General features: G+C 35.9%; 1 protein-coding gene across 1 annotated transcript in view; it reads right to left on the bottom strand.

The window, feature by feature from the left end:
- The window catches only part of LOC136039415 (serine/arginine repetitive matrix protein 1-like), a gene marked incomplete in the record, with an annotated part of 35804 nt that overhangs the window by 6077 nt on the left and 5579 nt on the right, over positions 1-24148 (bottom strand). The window contains 6 exon segments of the mRNA XM_065723147.1: positions 3428-3625; positions 5256-5308; positions 10113-10520; positions 12983-13197; positions 16151-16266; positions 18769-19161. Of these exon segments, the coding sequence (XP_065579219.1) occupies positions 3428-3625; positions 5256-5308; positions 10113-10520; positions 12983-13197; positions 16151-16266; positions 18769-19161 (1383 nt within the window).

Here is a 24148-nt window from a genome sequence, read left to right as displayed (position 1 = left end):
AACGAATGGAGTTTACTAGTTTTTTATTTATTAACAAACTTTCCGTTCTTGTTTATTTCTGGTCATCACGGAAGCTGAAGCCTCCTGCCAGCCAGGCAGTTTCCTCAAAGGTTTTATGATTTCCGTCCAAAGAAAGGACCAAATATTTTTAGGTGAGACACAGAAAAATTAGAAAACGGAGGCTTTAAAGTTTACCATTTTCTTACCCTCCCTCTCTTCTATGGGTTGAGCCCGTGTAGACTTATGCTTATCTTCAGTTTAATGTTTTATATTTGCGTAGCTTAATATTTTGAATAAAACAAAATAAAAAAAGACATACCCCTTCAGTTCAATACAACAGTTCCTCCGTCACCGAAAAACTTCAAGGAATATTAATTAACAAAAAAGTGGACAAGCATCTAAAAGGGTTAGAGCCAAAAGTATAAAAGCTACAAAAAAAAGAAGAAATTATAATCTACTAGCATTATGAATCGTTCATCTGACCGATTCCATTAAACAAATTACGGAGAGAATAAAAAGCAAGAGATTTATTCCTGGGATTGATTTTAACGCACCCAATTCTCCGACAACAAGAATATTCTGGAATTTTGGGTGTTTACTGATGTGCTTAAAACGGAAGAAGGCCCTGAAGTTCTCTCTAGCATGGAAAACAGCCTAAATTGAATTAAAGAAACCTGTTTAGAGCAGGATGTAAAAAACTATTGTCAAATTTCTTGTATAGCTACATGATTTTTAAGGACCATTCTTATTCATATAAAACGCTTGAAGTTAGTCAAAATCAAACAGGGGAAATGGAAGTTCGTTACTGGTTTTAACTTAAGCCCACTAATCTTCTGTCGGTGAAATGCTCCCGATTTTTTGGAGTTTGCACGTGGACTTGAAAACGAAATTATAGTTCCATTTTAGTGAAATGTTAAGGAAAATGTACATAAGTAGCACATTGCATAATCTATCGGTTTAAGATACGGAATACATTTCAAAGTCACTTTTTAAAAATCCATTATATAAACTTATAATATTCAAATACACATGTCTATTTGGGATTGATGAAGAATTTTGTATTTCCTGGACATCTACAACTTGTCGATAATCCTATGGCGTAACGTAGCTTAGCCCTATTGATTCAACTGTGCAATTGACTTCCCTAGCAATTCCTGAGTAAAGCTAGGGTAATTCTAGGACTACTACAGATAACCGAACAGCATAGTCCGTACCTAGTCAGATACACGATGTCTAAAAAAATTATTTTAAAGGAAATAAGATTGACTTTACATAGATCAATTCCATGTTTCGCATGCAAAACACATTCACCTGATCGTAGTCAACGTTGCGGAGGTCATTCATGGATTGATGATATTAAATCTAATATTCTTAAGATCAAAACCATGTGATCAATTAGTAAGAGTGAGCTAGCTTTGGGCGCATCAACACTAAAGAGGATCAACAGCCATCTTTTCATCGCCGTAACAACCAATACCCCAATATTTTAGCAGGATATTTCGGGGAAATAACTCCCAAAATATTTAATTTCCTTTCGTAGCAAAGGTGAACGAAATCCATCTGGATTCAATTGTGCTTATTGACGTTAAACGTTTACTGGAACGCTGTCATGCTTATCGCACCAACTAGGTTTTGCATCTCTATACTTGCTCTATATAATTCTACCCACAAAAGAAGGAATCACTTTTAGTGATTAAACAAAAAAAAAACAAGTTTTTTTTTAAATGAAAGTAAGGAGCGACATTAAAACTTTAAAACAAACAGAAATTACTCCGTATATGAAAGGGGCTTTTCCTCCTCAACGCCCCACTATTTACGCTAAAGTTCAAACTTTAGAGTAAAGAGCGGGGCGTTGAGGAGGAAAAGCCCCTTTCGTATACGGAGTAATTTCTGTTCGTTTTAAGTTTTAATGTGGCTCCTTACTTTCATTTTAAAAGCTTGTTTTTTTTGTTTAATTTCTGGACGTTTTTGAATTAATACATGTTTTGATCTTGGCTCTCCGCACATAAATAATTAAAACGAAATTTGCATATTAATTTTTTTTGGCTAAATGGCTTTTTCATAGTTTTAGTCGGAAGATTTTGAGAAAAAAGAGCGAGGGAGGAGGCCTAGTTGCCCTCCAATTTTTTGATTACTCAAAAAGGCATTAACTTTAAATTTTTTACGAACGTTTTCATAAGTAAAAAATATACGTAACTTACGAATTAACTTACGTAGCGAACTTCTGTATTCGTATGTTTTTATTGCGTATATGAGGGGGCTTGTCCCTCGGCGATACCTCGCTCTTTACACTAAAGCTTAAATTTTGTCCCAATTCCTTAAGAATGACCCCTGAATCACAAAGGCCGTAGAATAAGTAGTTGTAATTACTAAAAATACTTTAGCGTAAAGAGCGAGGTATTACGAGGAGGTAAACACCTCATATGCGTTATAATGTCTGTTCGTTTTCAGTTTTAATGCTACTCCTCACTTTCAGAAGAAAAAACTTTTAATATTTATTTTTCATTGTTTTTTTAAATAATGCTAGAAAATCCTGCACCCCCTCCATTGAAAGTCTCTTCCCCCATGAGAAGTTCCTCCGTGGAAAGATCCTCCCCCGTAACCCCTCCCCTCAACTCTCCACCCCCAACCAAAAAAATCCCCCTGAAAACGTCTGTACACTTCCCAGTAACCATTACTATATGTAAACACACGTCAAAGTTTGTAACTTGCAGCACCTCCCACGGGGACTGCGGGGGAGTAAGTCGTCCTCAAAGACATAGTTATTAGGTTTTTCAACTATGGTGAATAAAATGGCTATGTCAGAATTTTGATCCGGTGACCATGAGCGTAGGAGGGAGCCTAAGGGCCCTCCAATTTTTTTGGTCACTTAAAAAGGGCACTAGAACTTTTAATTTCCGTTATAATGAGCCCTTTCGCGACATTCTACGACCACTGAGTCGATACGATCATCCCTGGAAAAAAAAACAAAACAAAAAAACAAATAAACACGTATCCGTGATTTGTCTTCTGGCAAAAAATGCGAAATTCCACATTTTTGTAGATAGAGGCTTGAAACTTCTACAATAGGGTTCTCTGATACACTGAATCTGATGGTGTGATTTTCGTTAAGATCGTATGACTTTTAGGGGGTGTTTCCCCCAATTTTTTCTGAAATGAGGCAAATTTTCTCAGGCTCGCAGCTTTTGATGGGTAAGACTAATCTTGATGAAACTTATATATTTAAAATCAGCATTAAAATGCAATTCTTTTGATGTAACTATTGGTATCAAAATTCTATTTTTTAGAGTTTCGGTTACTATTGAGCCGGGTCGCTCCTTACTACAGTTCGTTACCACGAACTGTTTGACATAAGCTTAAGAGCTTTATGTCTCCAAAGATACCACGCGGAATTGGTCAACTTTAAAAGTATAGGGTGCATGCATACCTTGACACAGATTCACTCTTCCTTCTTCGTTTCACTTTCATCTTCCTAATCTCTTTTTCTGGACTTGACTCTTCCGAGCTTTCTGTAGAGCTTTCTTCAACTGACGAAACATGACGTTTTTTTGAAGCTGGAGGTGGTGAAATCGATTCTGATGCTTGACGACGTCTTCGACCTTTTGTCACTTCCACAGACTCGGACCTAAATTGAACAAAACACTTGGAACTACCTTCATTTAAAATCTACACTGATTTTAGAAGGTTTTATTAATTTTTATTATCTGTCCTATCACCCCTCCATTCTATTAACTTTTAATAAGGATGGGAGAGCTTATGAAAAAAGCCCCGAAACGAATTTTTTCGTATACTCCATGTAAGGCCTGCACATTACTACTAAATCAACTCACAGTCATGAGGACAAACGACCACTCTATAAATTTCCGTTGTTCTAAACCCTCCTCTGACAATATATTTTGTTTATACATCTATGAAGGATGGCAGAAAAGAGATGAGATCTATTTCTATTTAAACAAAGCTTTTATATTTTTCACATATCAATGTTATCTTCAAAACAGTTCCCACGGGCAGCAGTACACCTATATAGAAGTTGTTTCCAATGTTGGTGGCAGCACAAGAAGCTTTCAACCGATGTGGTCTTCAGCATGTCCATTACGCTTTTATGGATGTTTCCTAAAGTCTAAGAATGACGAGGAAATTTTCAATTTAAGAAAAATGAAAAGTCTCAAGGACCGAGGTCAGATGAATCTGGGGAAGGGGACAAAAATGGATTCTGAGGTATATGATTCCGTTTTTGAGAGGGTACTGTGATATGGGGCGTTATCATGATGGACAATTCATTTGTCTGCAATGTCTGATCTCATGCGAATGACCCTCCTTCAGAGATTTTCAAGGATGTCTTTATAAAAATAAACTTGGTTAAAAGTTTGTCTTAGAGGAGCAAATTCTTTGTCGACGATTTTACAGGACAAATCAGTATTGATTTTTGAATTGAAGGCCTTCCTGAATTGTTTTCATCTTCAGCCTAGTTTTCTGTCTTCCAAAAATAATATTTGCCAGAAAAAACACTTTAGTTTGGGAATTTGTAGTGTTGCCAGTTTCATCACTTTTCTACTAAACCTTGTACATGTAATTTATATTTAGTTCACATTTCTTCTTTTAAATGCAAATAATAATAGTTTACGAATTACAATGTAAGAATACGTAAGAATTCTCAAGTACGAATAAGGCTTTAGGTTAACTTTACAGCGGTGTCGGTCAAACCTTGCCAAACAGAATCCGATTCAGTTTCAGAATATCAAAAAGCAGTAATGGCTTATGATTTTTGAATCGGTCTTACCCAATTTAGTTTAATAAAGGTAAATGAATCACTTCAGGTGGGCTAATCATAAAGAGAGAGGGAGAGAAAAAAAAGAAGAAAAGATGAATTCCTTCAAAGAAGGAATAGCATTAGATTTTTTTTTTATGAAATAGCTAGTAGTAGTCGTGAGTCCCAGTTTTCTTGTATGGCATACTTGGTAGAATATAAAACTCCGTCTCAAGCATGAAAAAAAAAAGAAAAAGAAAAAAAAGGTTCGACATTTTCTTTTTTTTACATACACACAGGAAAGTAAAAAATTTAAATAAGAAAAAGCTGAAACTGACGGGGGAGGGTGGGGGGTCGTTCATTTTCAATATAGCTAGCAACAGTTATTAATACTTTTCCCCCTAATTTCACATTTTATTCGATTCTAATTATACCTGGCAAACACTCAAGAGGCGGTGGTCAAAACCCCAAATATTGATTTAAGACAAAAAGAAGGTAATAGAAATACCTTTGACGCTGCTTTCCTTTCCTGAATGGCGACGGCGTACGCGATCCTCGACGCTTTAAAAGAGAAAGCATGTTGTAAAGGTACAATAATACAAATAATAAAGAAAAGCACAAGAAAAAAGAAAATCGATTCTTGAGAGCAGTGGACAAGGGGAAACAAACGCTATTCATAGCATACTTTATTCTTTAAAGATATATCTATAAAGTTGCAAAACACTCTTTTACCCTCGCTGTATACAAAACAAATGATTTCAATAATAATATTTAGCTAAAATCAAATATATAATTATTGATTCTTTTTGGCTATTTGAGCTGATTTTTCTTTACTGCAGACTGAATCAACCAAACAGATAAATTTTTGATAAGATTAAGCAGAATTCTCACTTCATTATTGATATTTTATTTCTCGTTATATGTAATGAAAGTCACAAGAAAAAGTCTGCAAGTCTAAATTTTAATGCATTCAATCAGACAGTTATCATAGTAGTTAACACTATCTGAGCTTTAGAACCACCAAAACTCCACCACAAATAAAGCCAAGGCACCTTTTCGTAAAACAGCAATATTGGCCATATAGGGTCAAAGTGCTATACAAAACTATCGAAAGTGCACTTATAACTATGAAGCGCATTATGACCATAAGTGCACCATAAATATACATGCACTTATAACCTCCAATTCTGATAGTAGATCTAGTCTTTAAACGTCTTTAAAAGTCATATACACGTATAGGTTTTCAAGACAGTATATTTAAGACCAATATTTTCTGATTTTCTATGGGTGGTCCTCCATATAAACTTGGAGGGTGGGGGTGCTATTTAAATTTTAACCTACACTCACTTGAAGGAATATATTTAGAGTGGGTTCTGAAGCCCCTCTTATTGCGTAAAATTTTAAATGCAAAATGGACACGAACCTACACAGAAGGAGATCACGACCGTTCCGGAAAACCTCGACCACCTTGACAATTATGAAATTATAATAAGAAAATCCACATCTTTAGAATATTTCCACAAGAAAATATTTTTTCGAGTGTAAGCCAATCATCTTAGAAAAGTGAGAGAGCCCCCAATTGGGCTTACCGATCACCATGCCCTGATACTCAAGGCCAAAAGTTCTGTGAAAAAACCTGTGCTTTCACGAGTAACAACAAGGCCCCTAACAGACTCGGCCATACGTGAATACGGCCGGTGGGTAGCTATATACAATTTCCCTGAAGTGTCCATGGACGGTACCCTTGAGCAGAGAGTGAGCGCTTTCAATGAGGTACTTTCCTCTAACTATTTTGAAATATTCACAACAAAAACAGTGACCCTGAGTGAATACGATAAACCATGGGTCACCCCCGCAATAAAAGCCAAAACCCACAAGCGAAGTAATCTTTACTCGTGCGGTAAAACAGACGAAGGAGCAATTGTACGAAACCAGGTAGTGCGCATGGTACGCAATGCCAAAACCAAGTATGGTCGCGAAAAAGTGGTGCCACTTCTGAACAGTGGGCCTGCGAAATGGCACCAGTCGGTCAAGAAACTAAGTGGGAAATCGTCTAAGTCCACTATAAAGATAACAGACGATAGCGGGTGCTTACTCAGGTCCCGTGCCGTTAACGCCTTCCTAACCTCTATATGTGCCACATTTCCTCTTGTGAATTCCAAGGAAAAAGAATCACTGCTTGGAGATTGCCCCACAAATGTTTTGTTGAATTAAGTGAGTTCGACTTGTACAAGGAACTAAGAAAAACAAAGACGGGAGTCCCACCTTTTCCTGGCGAGATCCCTCCCAAACTTATTCATGAATATGCTTTTCTCCTTGCTCTCCCACTCACCTTTGTTGATTAGCCAATGGTTTGCGTCCGGTGTGTTTCTTTCATCGTCGAAAAAAGCGCACATACGAGTCATTCCGAAAATAAACCCCCCAAAAGCTGTGATGACTTGAGACCCATTTCCTTATGACTTGAGTCTTCCATACTCCGCCGCCTGTTGTCTCAAATTTGGGAATCCATAAACAATTATCAATACGGAGGACTACCAAAGTGCGGAACTTCCGTATACCTTGTAAAAATGTTCGACCACATTCTAAAGCGGCTTGAGACCCAGGGTCATTTTGTTGATCTAGCTGCGATCGATTTTCGCAAAGCGGCTTGAGACCCAGGGTCATTTTGTTGATCTAGCTGCGATCGATTTTCGCAAAGCGTTTGACCTTCTATCTCACCACATTGCATGCCTGAAGTTAAAGCGAATGGGAGCTACGCATCAAACTCTGTTAAACCGTACTAGATTTTCTGTCTGGACGCATACAGAAAGTATTTGCCCTCCATGAAGAAGACACTGACTCCAAATGGAGTGACATAGCCTGCGGGGCCCTAAAGGGCACCAAACTCGCAGGCATAACATTTCTTGCTGTGATCAATTACATATTGAGCGAGCACGAAGACAGGTATAAGTTTGTGGATGACTTATCACTCGTGTCTACTTATCTACTTGAGGGTAGTAATCCTATAGCCCAGTTTGCTAGTGACATTTTTGACCAACTAAATTCCAAATGTGATGAGTCCAATCTTATCATTAACGCAGCCAAGTCAAAAATTCTTCGGCTTTGTCCCCTAAAAAGAGACTTTACCCCCCCCCTCTGAAGTCCCATTTCTTGTCGTGTCAGAAGTGAAGATACTCGATTTCATTTTTCCAGAGACTGTTCTTTCACTGCAGATCAGTATAATTAGGAAATGTAATGCTTCCTTTCAAACACTGTCCAAAATGCGACACTTTGGTTGCGATGTCGAAAGTTACCTCCGTGCACATCTTTGTTATGTGCAACCAGTCTTGGAGTATGCCTGCCCTGTGTGGGGCCCTTCAGTACTACACAATGCTAATAGGATATACGACCTAGAGTCAGTGCAAAAAAGGTCAGTTAGGATTATTCTGGGTTCTAGAGATATTCCTTACCAAGAAGCACTCATTACACTAATCATTCAGTGCCTAGAACATAGATTGTATGATCTCATCATGAGGTTTGGGAAAGCATTGATTTAGACTCAGCCCATCGAGACATCTTTCCCGCAGATGTCTGATGTCCCGCATAGTTCTGACAGCAGAACTAGATAGAAGTCCACATTTGATTCCTATACGTGCACGGACAAACCGATATCATAATTCATTTGTGCCTTTTTTTACGTCTATGTTTAACAGTGCATAACTTTTGTTTTTAATGTTTTTGCAACTGCAAATTAGCCAAGAGCTACGCAAGTTGTTTAATAAACCGTTCTCTCTCTCTCTTTCTCACATTAAAATCTTGATACTTGTGTATTATTCAGAACACACTCAATAAGTGAAGTTAGGTTCTTTCGTGGAACAAACTACGATGCGAAAATCTGGTTTCATAGCCACAAAGACAGAATTCAATTTAGTTTGCTATGCATAGTGATAGAAGATAGTGTCTGAACATGGATTTTGAAATGAAGATTTGGGATTTGCCAAAGACTGAAAAAGAGGCAATTATATTTTTCCAGGATAAGGAGTTGTTGCCCACAACAAAACAGTGCGTCAATGGACACAGCATGAGTTTATATTATATATTTTATATTATATTATATATATTTATGGCTATATATTTACACATTAGGGGGGGGGGGGAATGCATTATATCAAATACCTAACTTAACCTAACATAACCACCTCTATATATATAAAATATGTAATTAAAATGTACCTGCATTGTAGTTTGTTTCACGAAAGAACCTAACTTCGCTTATTGAGTGTCTTTTGAATAATACACAAGTACCAAAATCTTTTAGAGCTTCAGATTTTTGTAATTATAAAACTAGCTTTCTCACGGAGAAATCATTCCAAATATTTTAGGGTTGATAGAAATTTCTGATTTCCTTTCATAGTAGCTGTGAACCCAATCTACCTGGCTTTTTTGTGATTATACCTATCAGGTTTTACTAAAAAAAAATTCAAAGAAATTGAAACTTATATCTTAAGTTCGAGGGGACCCAAAGCAAAAAGATATTTTTAAACCAAAAACAAAAATTGTAAAAAACGACCAATCGCTCAATTTGACTGAATATCCATATTTAGCCTTAAAATTTTAATCACACATTCAATATTTTAGTTCTAAAGCAGAACTGTTGAAAAATACTTTGCAAATATTCCTAAAATTAATACATAATTGAACTATGTCAATTAAAAATAAAAAGAAATAAATTTGAATAAGAAATTAAAGAAAAAGTTTTCCAAAAAAAGTTAAGAACGGTATTAGAACCCAAACAAACAGAAATTGAAGTGAATCATCCAACCAAATTTATCAAAACAACAACTATTATCATTGATGAATAAATAAAACCAAAACGAATAGAAACTAAAATGGAATACAAATGAAACTTAAAAATACCAGATGGATGGATAACCAAATGAATCCTATAATGAAAAGAAAGTACATTAAACCGTTTGTCAATTCGACAGTCCAATCCCAATGGGAAGACGTCTGGGCATTAATTAGCACATATGAGGGATGATTGGCGGCTCTTTCTAGATGCCCTGGGTGCCTCTGGCGGCACAGGAGGAACTAAAGTCTAGGGTATACATTAAACCAAATTTAAAACGAATAATCAAATTAAACCGAAAACGAGCAGAAATTCCAAAAAGTAAAACAGAGAATTTAAAGGGGAGGTCGCACCATTGTTATTTGCGGGAATTTCGGTTCGCTTTAAGATTGGCTTGAATATTTCTTTTCATTTTATTTTCAGGTCTTTCAAATTTAACTTGTTCGTCCATAGCGGTATCTATTATTTTGAGTTCGAATTTAAAATTTACGACTTTTTTTAAGACTTTTTTTTTACAGTACAAATAAAGGACCCTACCACTCGTCTATCAGAAGGTGAAATAGCTCGAATCCTTTTTTCTTGCTCTCTACGACGTGAGCGTTCTTTTTCTCGTTCTCTTTCTTCTTCTCGTCTGCGACGCTCCCTTTCTTCACGAGCCTTTTCTTCTTCCCGTTCTCTACGACGCCGCATTTCTTCACGACGTATTTCTTCTTCTCTACGAATCCGTTCCCTTTCTTCTCTCTCTATGCGACGACGTTCAATTTCACGTTCACGTTCAATTTCTCGTTCCCGCATTCGTCTTTTTTCTCGTTCCCGGCGCTCACGTTCACGGATTTCACGCTCCCGTTCTCTTTCACGCTCACGTTCCCTTTCCCGCTCTCGTTCTCTTTCACGCTCTCGTTCCTTGTCGTGACTCCACTCCCTTTCACGGCTGCGGTCCCGCTCCTAGAATTATCAAAGAGTAGCGTAAATTACAGATAGCAATAGTTTAGACATGAATTAAAACAAAAATAATTACACATATTTTTTTAAGACTAATAAAAAAAAACTTACTAACATAACGAGCAAAAATAAAGCCATATAAAAATAATTCAAAAGTAATACAAACAGAAAAAAACAACAACAAAGAACATCGAACATACAGGATAATACACTAATTGCCAACAGTTAGGGTGACCACCCATAAATATTCTAAAGATCACAGCGTCATTTGAACTTTACAAAAAAAAAAAAAAAAAAAAAACGATATGTAATAGGAACAATATGACTTTATTTGTCAAACAACAGACGAAACAAAAAGAAAAGAAAAAGAACATAATCTCAATAATCAAGATTACTGGTTGCTAATAATTAATATTGGAACTAATAACAGCAAACACTTTGTTTGATGTGTAATTATATTCATTCGTGGAAGTCTCGCCATTTCTTGATTTTTCAATGTTGTAATTATAAAAGAGATTATATTTAGAATATATTTTGTTTTCAGTAAAGCACGAATGGCAATCATGTCTTTAGAATGTTTAGAGAATATTACACGTTACACCTACTCTGATTTGTGGTAATTTCGTTTGTTTCAGAGTTCATTTATTCATGCATAGTAATATCTACAACCACTGCTCTTACTACAATTATTCATTTAAATTTTTGCATTTTGTGGCTTTCGTTTATTCATTGACAGTAACTTCTGTTTGGCTTAGGCTTGAATTTACTATATAACATTATTTTCTCTTCGTCTTAAGTTTTAATTTGGCTAGTTACTTTTCTTTGAAGAACTTCTTTTTCTTGGAAAGCGCTTTTTTATTCTTTTATTAATTTCCGTTCGTTCCTAATGTACATAGTTTTATTATTAGTTAATATTAAAGATATTTGTATTTTTTTTCAGTTTTTCTGCTTAAGAATTAAAATGTGGATCGTATATTAAATTTTGGAAACATTCAGTAAAACAAATTTTGGCAATAAATTTACTATGGAATTTTGGGTGGGTGGAGAGGGAATCATTATTCGTATGAATTGAAAATCTACGTAACTCCTAGTTTTCTACAGGACTGCGGATATCCTGATCCCCATGCCATGGACAACTTTGAATATACGTGTACCTTAACTGATCATACTATTAAAAGAATGTTTTTACACGATATTCTGTTGTAGGCATAGCTGTAAAAATAGATGTTCAGGTCATTTACTTTTTTTTTGTCTTCATCGAGTCTTTTTTAAAATGTTCATAAAATATAATGGCCCATATAAAAAATGGACAACAATAATAAACAACTATCAAATTAAAAAAACAAAAAACAAACTACCAACCGATGGATTGAAGCACTAAAACCATGACAGACACTATTTTCCAGAATGCTAAAAAAGTAATAAGAAATTAAGCAATAAATACTTGCATGGTCGCGTTGCTCAGCAGAAATTCCAAGCACCAGGGAAAAGAACCCACTCTTACAAATTCCTTCAAATTAAATAAATAACCAAAAAATTTTACGTATCATCTTTCCCATTTCGAGGGGGGAGAGGGGAATGCACTTCCTTCACCCTGGTACGGGCTTGATTCCAGAATAACCTTACTCAAACTGTCACTCAACGAGGCTTTGGGAGTAATACAATATTTAATTCGCTAGGTCACATTACCCGATAGATTTATGAAATATTAGATCTGACACAAATCGTTAAAACCATTGCTAGCGTGGAATCAAACTAAGTCCATACTAAACCAGTTTGTAGGTGGCAAAGAAGCCACGTAATTTGCGCATTTCTCACGCTAAGGCCACCAAATGACACTGGATTCACACTGCTACATTTTTCTGCTACAAAGCAGCTGAAGGACATCTTATGCAGAAAAAAGAAGGATTATTCAACGGAATTGACCACATATAAAGACAAAAAAGTAGGAAATATGGCATCGGGTAGAATAAAAAAAACCCTGCAGAACCTACAAATTTCACTACTTGTCAATTTTGGACAAGCATATCAAACATTCTGAGTTCAAGAAGAATGAGTAAAACTTACCACACATACCTATAGAATCTTAAATACTGAAGGAAGAGCACAAATAACTGATTTCAAAACTCTATTTTGCTTTAAAATGCAAGTTTCGAAGAACATACAGTTCATTCTGTGTTCCAAAAAATGTTTCTGCTTCATTCGGACAGAGTATCAATTCTTTTTTTGAAATAACAGCATAAGCCCAACCTACCTATTTTTAAATTGGGAAAACTCAAATACTGAAAAAAAAGAAAAGAAAAGAAAAAAAAACAAACACAAATTCCTGAAGCTTAAGCTCACTTTAAGAGTAAGAAAATACTTATAAATTGCTTTTAAGAATATTAAAATGTGAATTTTAATATTCTTTGTCATGTAAAATGACAAAGATCATTTTAGCTGAGTCATGGCAACCAAGCACTTACTTTTTTAGACCCTCTCGAGTATTTAGGAGATCGTGACGGTCGTGGTGATATAGTCCTATAGCGAGATTTCGATGCCTCTCTCGAAGTCTTAGAGCGTCTCGGCGACTTAGATTTTTCTTTCTCCGATTCAGGCGAACTGGCTCGGGTCCTGTAGCTCCTCTTCGCTTGAACACTGTCCGGCTTACGATCTATTGACTTCTTGTCCACCTTCATTTCTGTAAGCAAAAATTAAAGACTATAAATTAAAGCAAAATAAATACGGTCCATAAATATATGTCTAAGTAAATAAATGAAGTGACTGTCATCGCCTTTCTTTCCATCCTCAGAATTTGCAGCTAAGCTATTCAAGGTTAAACGCACACATTTATCCACAACAGTTTGGAACAGTGTATCTATCCGTCTATGTTTCTAATCTTCCGGTAGATTTGTAGCTAAGCTATTCAAGCTAGAAACGTGAAATTTTTACAGAATAACTCCGGAACAATGAGAATGCAAAAATCGAAAAAAAAAACGAAAATGTGACACCATAACAAGCGGGCGGGAGGCAAAGACCTGAGTTGCCGATCTTAGCGAGCAAAGCCAGGCAAAAAAGCAGGCACACTTGACTTGTTTGCTAGTATCCAATGCATATATATTCAAGTACCTGTCTTCCCGTCTTTGCAGTCAATAAGAGCTCAACGTGGAATGACGGTTATTTTTTTGACATCCTTCGCTTGTTACGTGTCAGTAGCTTTGCTGCATTTTTAATCATACAGCTTCAAATGAGCTGTTGAATAAATTTAAAGAAAGTCAACGTGGGTAGAAATGAAGTTTTGTTCAATCTAAGCGCTCTAAATATAATTGTTGGCCCTTGTTCCTTTCCCTATGAAGAATCGGAATGATGCTTTAGTTTTTGAACCTCGAAATTTGAAATGGTATAATCTTAGCTCGCTTAGTAAAAAAACGTTGCTTTCCATTCCGAGTGCACAGACACCAAACAGTAGGTTTATAACCAGAGGACATGGGAAAATGAACTGAAATGGACATTTGTGACCTCATTATATCTAGGGTAACCAATAAAAATTTTAACACTAGTACTCTAGGGAATCAGCACCATTTCTGTTCTTCCCTACCGTTTTCAAATTGTTTTTCTATTTGGAGAAAACAGGAAAAAAACAGGTAATCGTTTTTTAGCCTGGTTTCTGTTCCGTTTGTTTCTAACAGTTATGCCGTTTCTGTTTTTCCTAAACCCACTTTTCTTCATTTTCTGTGTTAATGATGCGAAGAGCATTGAAGCGCAGTCTAGTGAATTTTATTAGATATGCAAGACTTACCATCCAGTGAATATCTTTTCGTGTTCTGAAGAAAAGATTTTCCGCTGCGAAAATTATTCTAACAGTAAAGCAGTCTTATCGTTAAAGCAACTAAAGCAGTTTAATTGTATCTGCACCTTTTAGTTACTCTTGGTAAGTAGATAGTTGCTCACATCGACATAACTAAATTAGTCGATACGATCTATTTAAAGCTATCTACAAGGCATATAATCTTAGTTCATAAATTACAAACAACATAAATCTTAGATGGAACAGCACTCTTACCATGATAGAAATGGATTCTGCCCGAAACTAGCCACTAACTTTTTCAACCGAAACCTTTGTGAAATTAAAATCAGAAAGCTCGGACTCCACAGCAATGTGTGGTTCATCGTAGAAGCTGTCATTACGGTTATTGGTCTGTTCAAGCAGGGAACGGTTATAGCTAATGGATATAGTTATATTTCAGTTAGCAAAGTTAATGTTATGATCAAAGGATTATAGTTGTTTTGTTTGACTTTAGATACGAGCATTATGGCTGAGCCAATCAATGACCTCAAACAACTATAAGCTGTTCAGCACAGGAAATATTTTTCGCCCGGACCCAAGTTTAATATGAAGCTCTCCAAATATAAAAGAAATGGCTTTTCAGACCCTGCAATTTATGAAAAAATGAGCCATATAGATAGAGTCAGCTCGTGAGCTCATTCCACTTCTCCAGCAATTCATTTCCGAGGAGAAAAGGACAGAAAAACTTAAGGCTCAAATCCAACTTAACTCCACATCTCTTCCTACGGACATTACTCTTACTAAGGCAGGGACTAACCAAAATGGCACCTAGGGACTAACCAAAATGGCACCTGATTAAGAAGACACCTTGTTTGCTAATTTTACAGCGCTACGGATGAACTCTCCAAGGCAAAATGCGAGCATTATAAGCAATTTGAGCACCGCCCGAGTGACAGCCAATATTATTAGAAAACATATGAGGAGTTCTTTCTTATTCAGCTAGAGACAAAGATCAGGAAAAAACAATTCATATCCGCTAGAATTTTAGAGTGACTACTTTTACACTTACCCGCAATTAACTGAAATTCGATGCTTTCATTTCCCAGAGCATTTAGCAAAGCTGGCTACTTTACGCAAAAACAATATAGGTCATAAGTAACTGCAAAGTCACTTAAACTTCAAATATTTAAAGTGATAAATTTAATCTATTAGGTCTTTTATATATATATATATATATATATATATATATATATATATATATATATATATATATATATATATATATATATATATATATATATTTTAATTAATCTATATCCGCATGTTCACTTTACTCTCATAAACCTAAATAAGAAAAAAAAAATCTATTGGAGCTAAAAATATTAGAAATTATACAAAACTAAAAATAGATAGTTTTCCATTTACAGTGCTTCTTAATAGTGCCGTATGTCCCTCTGTTACGTGAACACTGCATGTGTGACAATTTGGGAAAAATTCTAAAGGGTTTTTCATAAAGCATTTGTTTCAATCCGAACCAAATGGGACAGTCCAAAGAGTCTTCAGAATTTTATTATCGTTTCATTAACAAAAGCCATGTCTTACATTTTCTTAAAATCTGAAAACTATCTTTAAACCTCGAGTCACTTTCGTTATAAATCATACTTTTTACATTAATGTGACCTATCTATGAAACCTATCGAAGTCCTGGTTTATGAATCATACCTAAGACCCACGCAAAAGAGTTCAAAATAATTTCTCCTGAATAGTAGACACTTTTCCAAGTACGGAGGTTCCCATAAATACCATAATTTAACGTTAATACTTTTAGCTCAACTAAAATCGTCCAAGTAAAAGAGCAAATTTTTACCTTCTTCGGACCCGGAATCCACATAAGCATTCCGGTCCTTCTTCTTCGGCTCAGGTACATCAGGGCTCGTAGATCGGCTCTTAGATGGTGGCCTTGAAGGCGAACGCAGCTCCATTCTGTTGAGGAAAAGCGAGTGTCTTGATTTCGTCACTATAAAAGGATGGTCACGAACGGACGGCAAAACCGCCTAGAAATTGACAGCTCGGTAATCTAAATACATTTCTTTTTTATTTAGATTTCTTTTCGCTTTACTTCAGAGGTTTATATTATACTTTTCAAATGATTAAAAAAATCATTCAATTATTTAGACTTTGTAACGGGGAAGAGCTATCTCTGTTATCATGCGAAAAAAGGATTAACGAAACAACAATACAATGGCATTGATTGCTTATTCAATCCAACAAACTTTTGGTGGATGAAAACTTTTAAAACCAGCTGCCTTTTGGTGGATAATATAATCAAAATATAACCTAACTTATGCTTTTTAAACCAATATTACGCACAGAAACGTGCAACGGCCAAATTTAGCTATTAAGCTGTCCCAACCAATCCCACCAAATTTTGATTAAAGAGGGGATTGAGAAGGAGTGTCTCAAATTAAGCCGATGAAGTAATTTCAATTTTATCTTTCCATCCAAGTTTAAAAAACAAAACAAAATCTTTTCCTCCTTTCTTTCAGTTTAGCAAAACCGCCTATATCACATTTTCTGTCAGAACCACATAATACTCAGTACAATAACCCCCAATTTTATGACAAACTAATTAGTAAGACAAGGTAAAGTTCATAACACGGGTATGGATTTCATTAGAATCGGAGATGCTGGTCTAAATTGCTGATGGACAAAACGATGCAACACATAAAGCTGCAGCAGTCTACGAATACGGGGTTGATTACGATTAACATTATTTACAAATTTCTTTTACTGACTTAATCCGTATCTTTCAACCAAAGTGAGTTTAAAAAACGGTACATATAAGGGATGTTCATTAAGATTAAAAGTGGTCTTTGTTGCTTTATTTATCAATATAAAAGGTTTTACATTTATATGCCTTGAAAGTCTACGATCTACAGATAAAGATATACAAACCATACCATAGGGCAGCCCTATACAGATTCTTTTTCCAATCTGTATTTCGTCGATTGGCTGTATGATAGTCGGACGTCACACGTGAATCTGAATTAGAGTTGCTGCCTCACTTTCGTTTAGTTATTAATAGAACAGCTTTGCTATGCCACTCTTCTTTAACACAGCGGAACGCCAAGATGAATCTTCACAAACTTTATAGTTGTGTAGATATTTACACTTATGAAACTTGTAAAGCACAAGAGATTTGACCAAAGGTTGTCATAAGGTAATTCTCAAACGCAAAGATGAGAGAAAGAAAAAAAAATCTAGAGACTAGAAATGGCCACAAGAACGATTTGTCGGAGCTTAGGGGGACTGTAGCTATTACAACCTTTTTTTTTTGGCTCGATATATTTGTATGAATCCAGGTGAAAACTACACGAAAATAAACCATACCTATACCACAACAGAAACGGTTCAAGTATGAACGTGTCATATTTAAGGCTATGTTTGTAAAAGTATTTAACATATTTAGGCCAAAAATTTGTCCTGTGGAGGCGCAGTGGGTTTGACTTTGGCTTAGTAATACGGGACCCAGATATAAAATCTAGCTGTAGCAACACGTTGCAGAGCCGACGCAAGGACCTTATTAGTCAGGAAGCATCGTTAATCCGATTACTTAAACTTACTAACGAGACATCACTATTTACATTTTCAATTGTGTTTTTTGTTTGTTTGTAACAATTGTGTTTGTCACACTAACTAATTAGTTCAAAAACTGTTAAATTGTCAAATTACATTGAAAAGCTGTCAAATAACATCAAAGCAATTAGTAACAAAAAATATAATTAGATTAGTGGTCAATAAGTAATTTAAATGTTGTCCGAAAAAAGGAAACTTGTTTAAAAATAGCCCAATTAATCTATTATAGCCTTTAGTTTAAAGCGTTTTACATAGGATTTCATAAGTATTAAACGAAAAAAAAAACTTTCTCCTTTAGCTTGACATAAAATGTCCTTATTAACTTTAACTTAAAAAAAAAAAAATACCACAAGAAAAGAAAAGAAGAACAGGAAATTTTTACTAGAAAAGTAAGAACCAAGGAAAAACTAAGAAACAAATACAAGAGAAATTTGCAACCCTGCTTTTCCCATGCTATTCAGTTGCGGCGAACGTTCTTATTTATGACCAAAGAAACACGTAACGCAGAAACTTAACCAAAAATACTTTGAAAAACACCTAGCAAATTTATTTATAGACTTTTTGTCACATTTTTACGAGTCGGACAAAAATTTTGGGGGGTTTCAAACCCTTACTTCCAGGATACGGCCTTGTTTCTTACCGTTTTTTTTTTAATAAACGTAAGAGTTATGCAGGCAACCGGTGAGTTTGCACATTCAGGTTTAAATAGTTAATACAAAAATAAACTAGTGAAGTCTAGATTTTAAAAAGCCTACATAAATTTATCTTACCTCAAAACGGTTTATATGGTCGAACTAGAAGAAATCGAAAGTTTATTAATGCCAATATTTACTGCCTAAAATTACTTACTTAGATAATCCATTTGTTTCTATTACATCAAGCTCCTTTGCTTTCTCAGCTTCTTTTCTTTTTTTCTCTTCCCCCTTCATCCTCTCCTTTTCTTTCACCTCCTTTTCCTTTCTTTCTCTTGATCTGCTCCTTTTTCGTTTCTCCTCTCTTTCAAGTGATCGCTCTCTTTTTGCACGTTCTTTCTCCTTTTCATGGCGATCGCGAGTCTCCTTTTCATGACGGTCACGGGAACGTTCTCTTTCTTTTTCATGACGATCACGGGAACGCTCTGCTTCCTTTTCATGGCGGTCTCGGGAAAGTGTCGGACGATCTCTGCTTTTGCTACGACGATCTCTACTTTTGCTACGACGATCTCTGCTTTTACTACGACGATCGCGGGAAACACTTCTTTTCCTGTTAACGACAGCTAATCGTCAATAATAGTATATTAACATTAATAAATGTTCCTGCTCGAAATTATCATTTTACAGATTCGTTATAATACTAAAAAATACACAATCTATTCCTTAGCAAGCTAATGTTTATCAGTGAGAACCTTTTTTAAGACTCTTTTCTTCTATATCAACAACTCTTGTTTACATTAACTTTTTATAATGTGCGCCAAAGAGGATAGGTAACTTACAAGGGCGGAAACTGGCACCAGTGTCGACAAAAACTACCGATAATATCTAGCACTTGATAAATTCTTGGTATTTTTCAAACAAAACACTGAATCCAAAAAAAAGAAAAATTTTTGGCAGGAAACAAGAATTTACATCTCTTTCCAACATCTGGCTTTGAAAAATTGTCCTTTTCCAACTGGATTATTTGAAATATTTCTAAAAATCGCAACAGTTGTGGCAGTCTACACAAGATTTGGACAGAGGCGTAGCTATGATTTTCAGTACGGCAAAAAGATTAGGACAGAGGCGTAGCTATGATTTTCAGTACCCAAGGGAAATGCCGGTAAGCCCAACCCCCCCACTGCCCCAACCACCATCATTACAACAATATAAACACAAACAACAGTTTGGCACCCCCTCAGATGCTGGGCCTGGACAACACCTGTCCCCTTTTGCCCCCTCCTAGCTGCGCCATTGGATTGGGGAGCTGGAGTCTGTTTCCTGTGCCTTTTTAAAATTCATAGCTAATGTTTCGGGGTTGTCACACCACTTCAAAAAGTTGCTCTGAAATGAGTCTTGTTCATCTCAGCTTGATGGTTTCGAACTTTAGTTTGGAAAAAAGAATGGTGAGAGACCAATTTTTTTTTTTATACTCAAAAGTCCAACATCACGGTTTTCATTCCTTTTTATGGCACTTGATATTAACCAAGTGACATATAGCAATCGCCAATTCTGTCTGTCTGTCTGTCTGTCTGTTGGTCCCGGTTTTGCTACTTTAGGCACTTCCAGGTAAGCTAGGACGATGAAATTTGGCAGGCGTATCAGGGACGGGACCAGCTTAAATTAGAAATAGTCGTTTTCCCAATTTGACCATCTGGGGGAGAGTGGGGGGCCGGTTAATTCGGAAAAAATAGAAAAAATGAAGTATTTTTAACTTATGAATGGGTGATGGGATCTTAATGAAATTTGATGTTTGGAATGATATTGTGTCTCAGAGCTCTTATATTAAATCCCGACCGGATCTGATGACATTGGGGGGAGTTGGAGGGGAGGGGAAACCTAAAATCTTGGAAAACACAGAGTGGAGGGATCTGGATGAAACTTGGTGGAAAAAATAATCACGAGTCCTAGATACATGATTGACATAACCGGAACGGATCCGCTCTCTATGGGGTAGTTGGGGGAGGGGTTAATTCTGAAAAATTAGAAAAAATGAGGTATTTTTAACTTACGAACGGGTTATTGGATCTCAATGAAATTTGATATTTACAGTATATCGTGTCTAAAAGTTCTTATTTTAAATCCTGACTGGATCTGGTGACGTTGGGGGAAGTTTGGGGTGGGGAACCTAAAATCATGGAAAACGCTTAGATTGGAGGGATCGGGATGAAACTTGGTGGGAAAAATAAACAGAAGTCTTACATACGTGATTTACATAATTAGAACGGATCCGATCTATTGGGGGGGGGGGGGTTAATTCTGAAAAATAAGAAAAAATGACGTATTTTTAACTTACGAAGGAGTGATCGGATCTTCATGAAACTTCATATTTAGAGGGACCTCGTAAATCAGATCTCTTGTTTTAAATCTCAACCGGATCAAGCGTAATTGGGGGGGGGGACCGGAAATCTTAGAAAATACTTAAAGCGGTAAGATCAGGATGAAACTGGATGGGAAGAATAAAAACCTGTCTAAGATACGTGACTGACATAACCGGACCGGATCTGTTCTCTTTGGTGGAATTGGAGGGGGGATAATTTTGAAAATTGAGGTATTTGTAACTTACGAAAGGGTGACCAGATCTTAATGAAATTTGATATTCAGAAGGATCTTGTGCTTTAAAGTTCTTATTTTAAATTCCGACCAGATCCTGTGACGTTGGGGGGAGTTGGCGGGGGAAACCGGAATTCTTGGAAAACGTGAAAATTGGGGTATTTTTATCTTACGAATAGATGATCGGATCTTAATGAAATTTGATTTTTAGAAAGAATTCATGTCTCAGAGCTCTTATTTCAAATCCCGACCAGGTCGTTTGACATTGGGGGGAGTTGGAGGGGGAAATCTTGGAAAACACTTGGAGTGTAGGAATCGGGATGAAGCCTGGTGGATAGAACAAACAAATGTCCTTGATACGTGATTGACAGAATCGTACTGGATTCGCTCTCTTTGGGGGAGTTGGGGGGAGGGGTTCAGTGATTTGGCGAGTTTGGTGCTTCTGGACGTGCTAGGACGATGAAAATTGATAGGCGTGTCAGGGAACTGCACAATCTGACTTGATAAAGTCGTTTTCCCAGATTCGACCATCTGGGGGGCTAAAGGGAGAGGGAAAATTAGAAAAAATTGGGTATTTATAACTTATGAGTGGGTGATCGGATCTTAATGAATTTTGATATTTAGAAGGACATCGTGACTCAGAGCTCTTATTTTAAATCCTGGCCGGCATTAAACCTCTTATTTTCCTTTTTAAATCAATCTATTGGTTCATAGAACTTTGTTAGAGCTCATACCATATGATCTCTTGGCTCTTAGCTCTTCTCGCCTCGTCACAAGTGCCATATGAGCTCTTAGCTCTTTTTTCTATAACAATGTATTAAAATTAGGCTATAATAGGCTATAATCTAACTTAAAACAAATGAATCTGTCATTCAGAACAAAAAAAGCAAAATTTTTGATGTCATTACTCTTATTGTTTTAGAGTCATTAGTTTAAAAGCACAAGTCAGAGCTGTAAAAACGTAACAAGCAAGGCTTAGATGCACAGAATAACAAATTACTATTAAAACCAGGACTCCGGTTCAAACAAGATTAAACCAGAAGCCGGACTCGTACTTCTAAAAACTGACGGAATTGGAGCTGAAAATACAAAAATTCAAAGAGCCAGAGCCAGTATCTTGAATTTGTCGACTCCCAATTCCTACGTGTACTCCAAGATAATAAAGCCCCCCCCCCTCTCCCCATTCATTATCGGAAGTATCAAATTCAACAACACTACTGCAAAGAATAATGTGGCTGTTTAACCTTATTTAGCAATACTTCAGCTCAAAGTAAAATAGTTTAAAACAATTATATAGAACATCTTTTATAAGAAGAACCAAATTACAAGTTCTATTTATATATGACTTCCAAACTAATTGAAGCTTATATAAACAGATAAATGGAATAAACGCAAGGAAGCAGAAATAAATCCTCAGATGGCTGCCAAATTAACATTAACTCTTTCTTGTTAATATACACAAACTGGTTCTGCTAAACACTGCGAAGAGATATTACGAGAGGTGACATTTACATAGTTAAAATGTGAAAGGCTCAAAGTTTAACTATTTGAATTTTTACATTTAATTTGGCAATACTAATATTTTATTTTTAACCAGAGATCGTATAGTCTAATTGTAAAAAAAAAAGCTCAATTATGTTTTAGTTACAAACAAAAAAAATAATAATGAAGTTTCATTGACAGTTTTTCATTTTCTTCTTCTTAATATCTCGAAAAAAATTTATTCGGTTGTGACAGCAAAATATGACGATCTTCAGAAAAATTAGTCAAGAGTAACTAAAAATTCAAGGGAAACCCTTATGCCAAACATGAAACAGAAGAATTATCCAATTTTGAAGAAAAAACTGAAGAAAGTTAATTACAAATGTAACAATTAGGACGTTTAGAGTTCAAACATTCTTTGCGGACACACAAGAAACTTCAGAGTATACCTCTCTCGCCACTTATCCCCTTTCCCTTCTTGCTTCTTTATCATTTCTTCAATACGCCGCGCGTTCACTTGAAACGTTTCTTGCTCTGTCTGAAAAAGGAGAAAAACTTCAGTTCGCGGTTTGTGAACCAATAATTATTTCCTGAGTGTTCACAAGTTCCTTATTTTGATAATTTATCCAAATAAAGAGAATATTTTCCGAGCCGGGAATACTCATCCATGTGCATGGCAAGGAGTGGTGTCAATTGGGGGGGACAGGAGGGTTGTGCCCCCTAGATTTTATCATCCAAATAGTGTCTTCCAACAAAATCTATCTTTAATCAAATTGATAAAATATCTCTCCTATACGTGCCCAGGACAGTTTTTCTTCGTAAATTTTAAAATTAGAAGAAATTTTTATCAACAGAAAGCAGCATTAACCCTTAAAATGGACATAACTTGTGCAACAATTTAACTAAAAAAAAAAAAAAAAAAAAAAAAAAAAAAAAAAAAAAAAAAAAAAAAAAAAAATAAAACCTCCTAAATTACTGTAATAAAAAATCAAACTCACAACAAACAAAAATTATCCAATTGTGAGAGGAACACTCAGCCCGTAAAAATTCCCACAGTGGCCAGGGACTTCACCAAGGGTGACAGGGTGGTTGAACTGTAGTGGTTTGAGTGGCTAGCCAACCAGCCTTTGCCCATAAAAGTGCAAAACAGGCATCTAACAGAACTAGGATTACCAGATTTCTTAAATGCAGGGGCGCAACTCCAGCACTTTTATTGGGAGTGGGGGTTAAAACGGTCTACTTCTGGAGAGTCAAGGGACATACGCTATATAAAAAAAATTCTTTAAACTATTGGGGGGGGCAACTGACACCCTTGTCCCTTCCCCCAAACGACACTATTGCTTAAATAGATTATTTCACTATCTTTATTTTTGTAATAAAATAGATGTCAAGCCATTTACAAAAGAGCTTGAGGTCAATTTTTTCAATTAATATTTCTAGAGTTATAAGCTACTTAAAACTATTACGCAGCATGGTTTGTCTAGTATTAAAAGATATAAAATAAGTTATTAGCACTAAGCAAA

Source organism: Artemia franciscana, chromosome 2 (assembly GCF_032884065.1).
Source record: "Artemia franciscana chromosome 2, ASM3288406v1, whole genome shotgun sequence".
Lineage (NCBI taxonomy): Eukaryota > Metazoa > Arthropoda > Branchiopoda > Anostraca > Artemiidae > Artemia > Artemia franciscana.
This window is presented reverse-complemented; position numbering and strand designations above follow the sequence as displayed.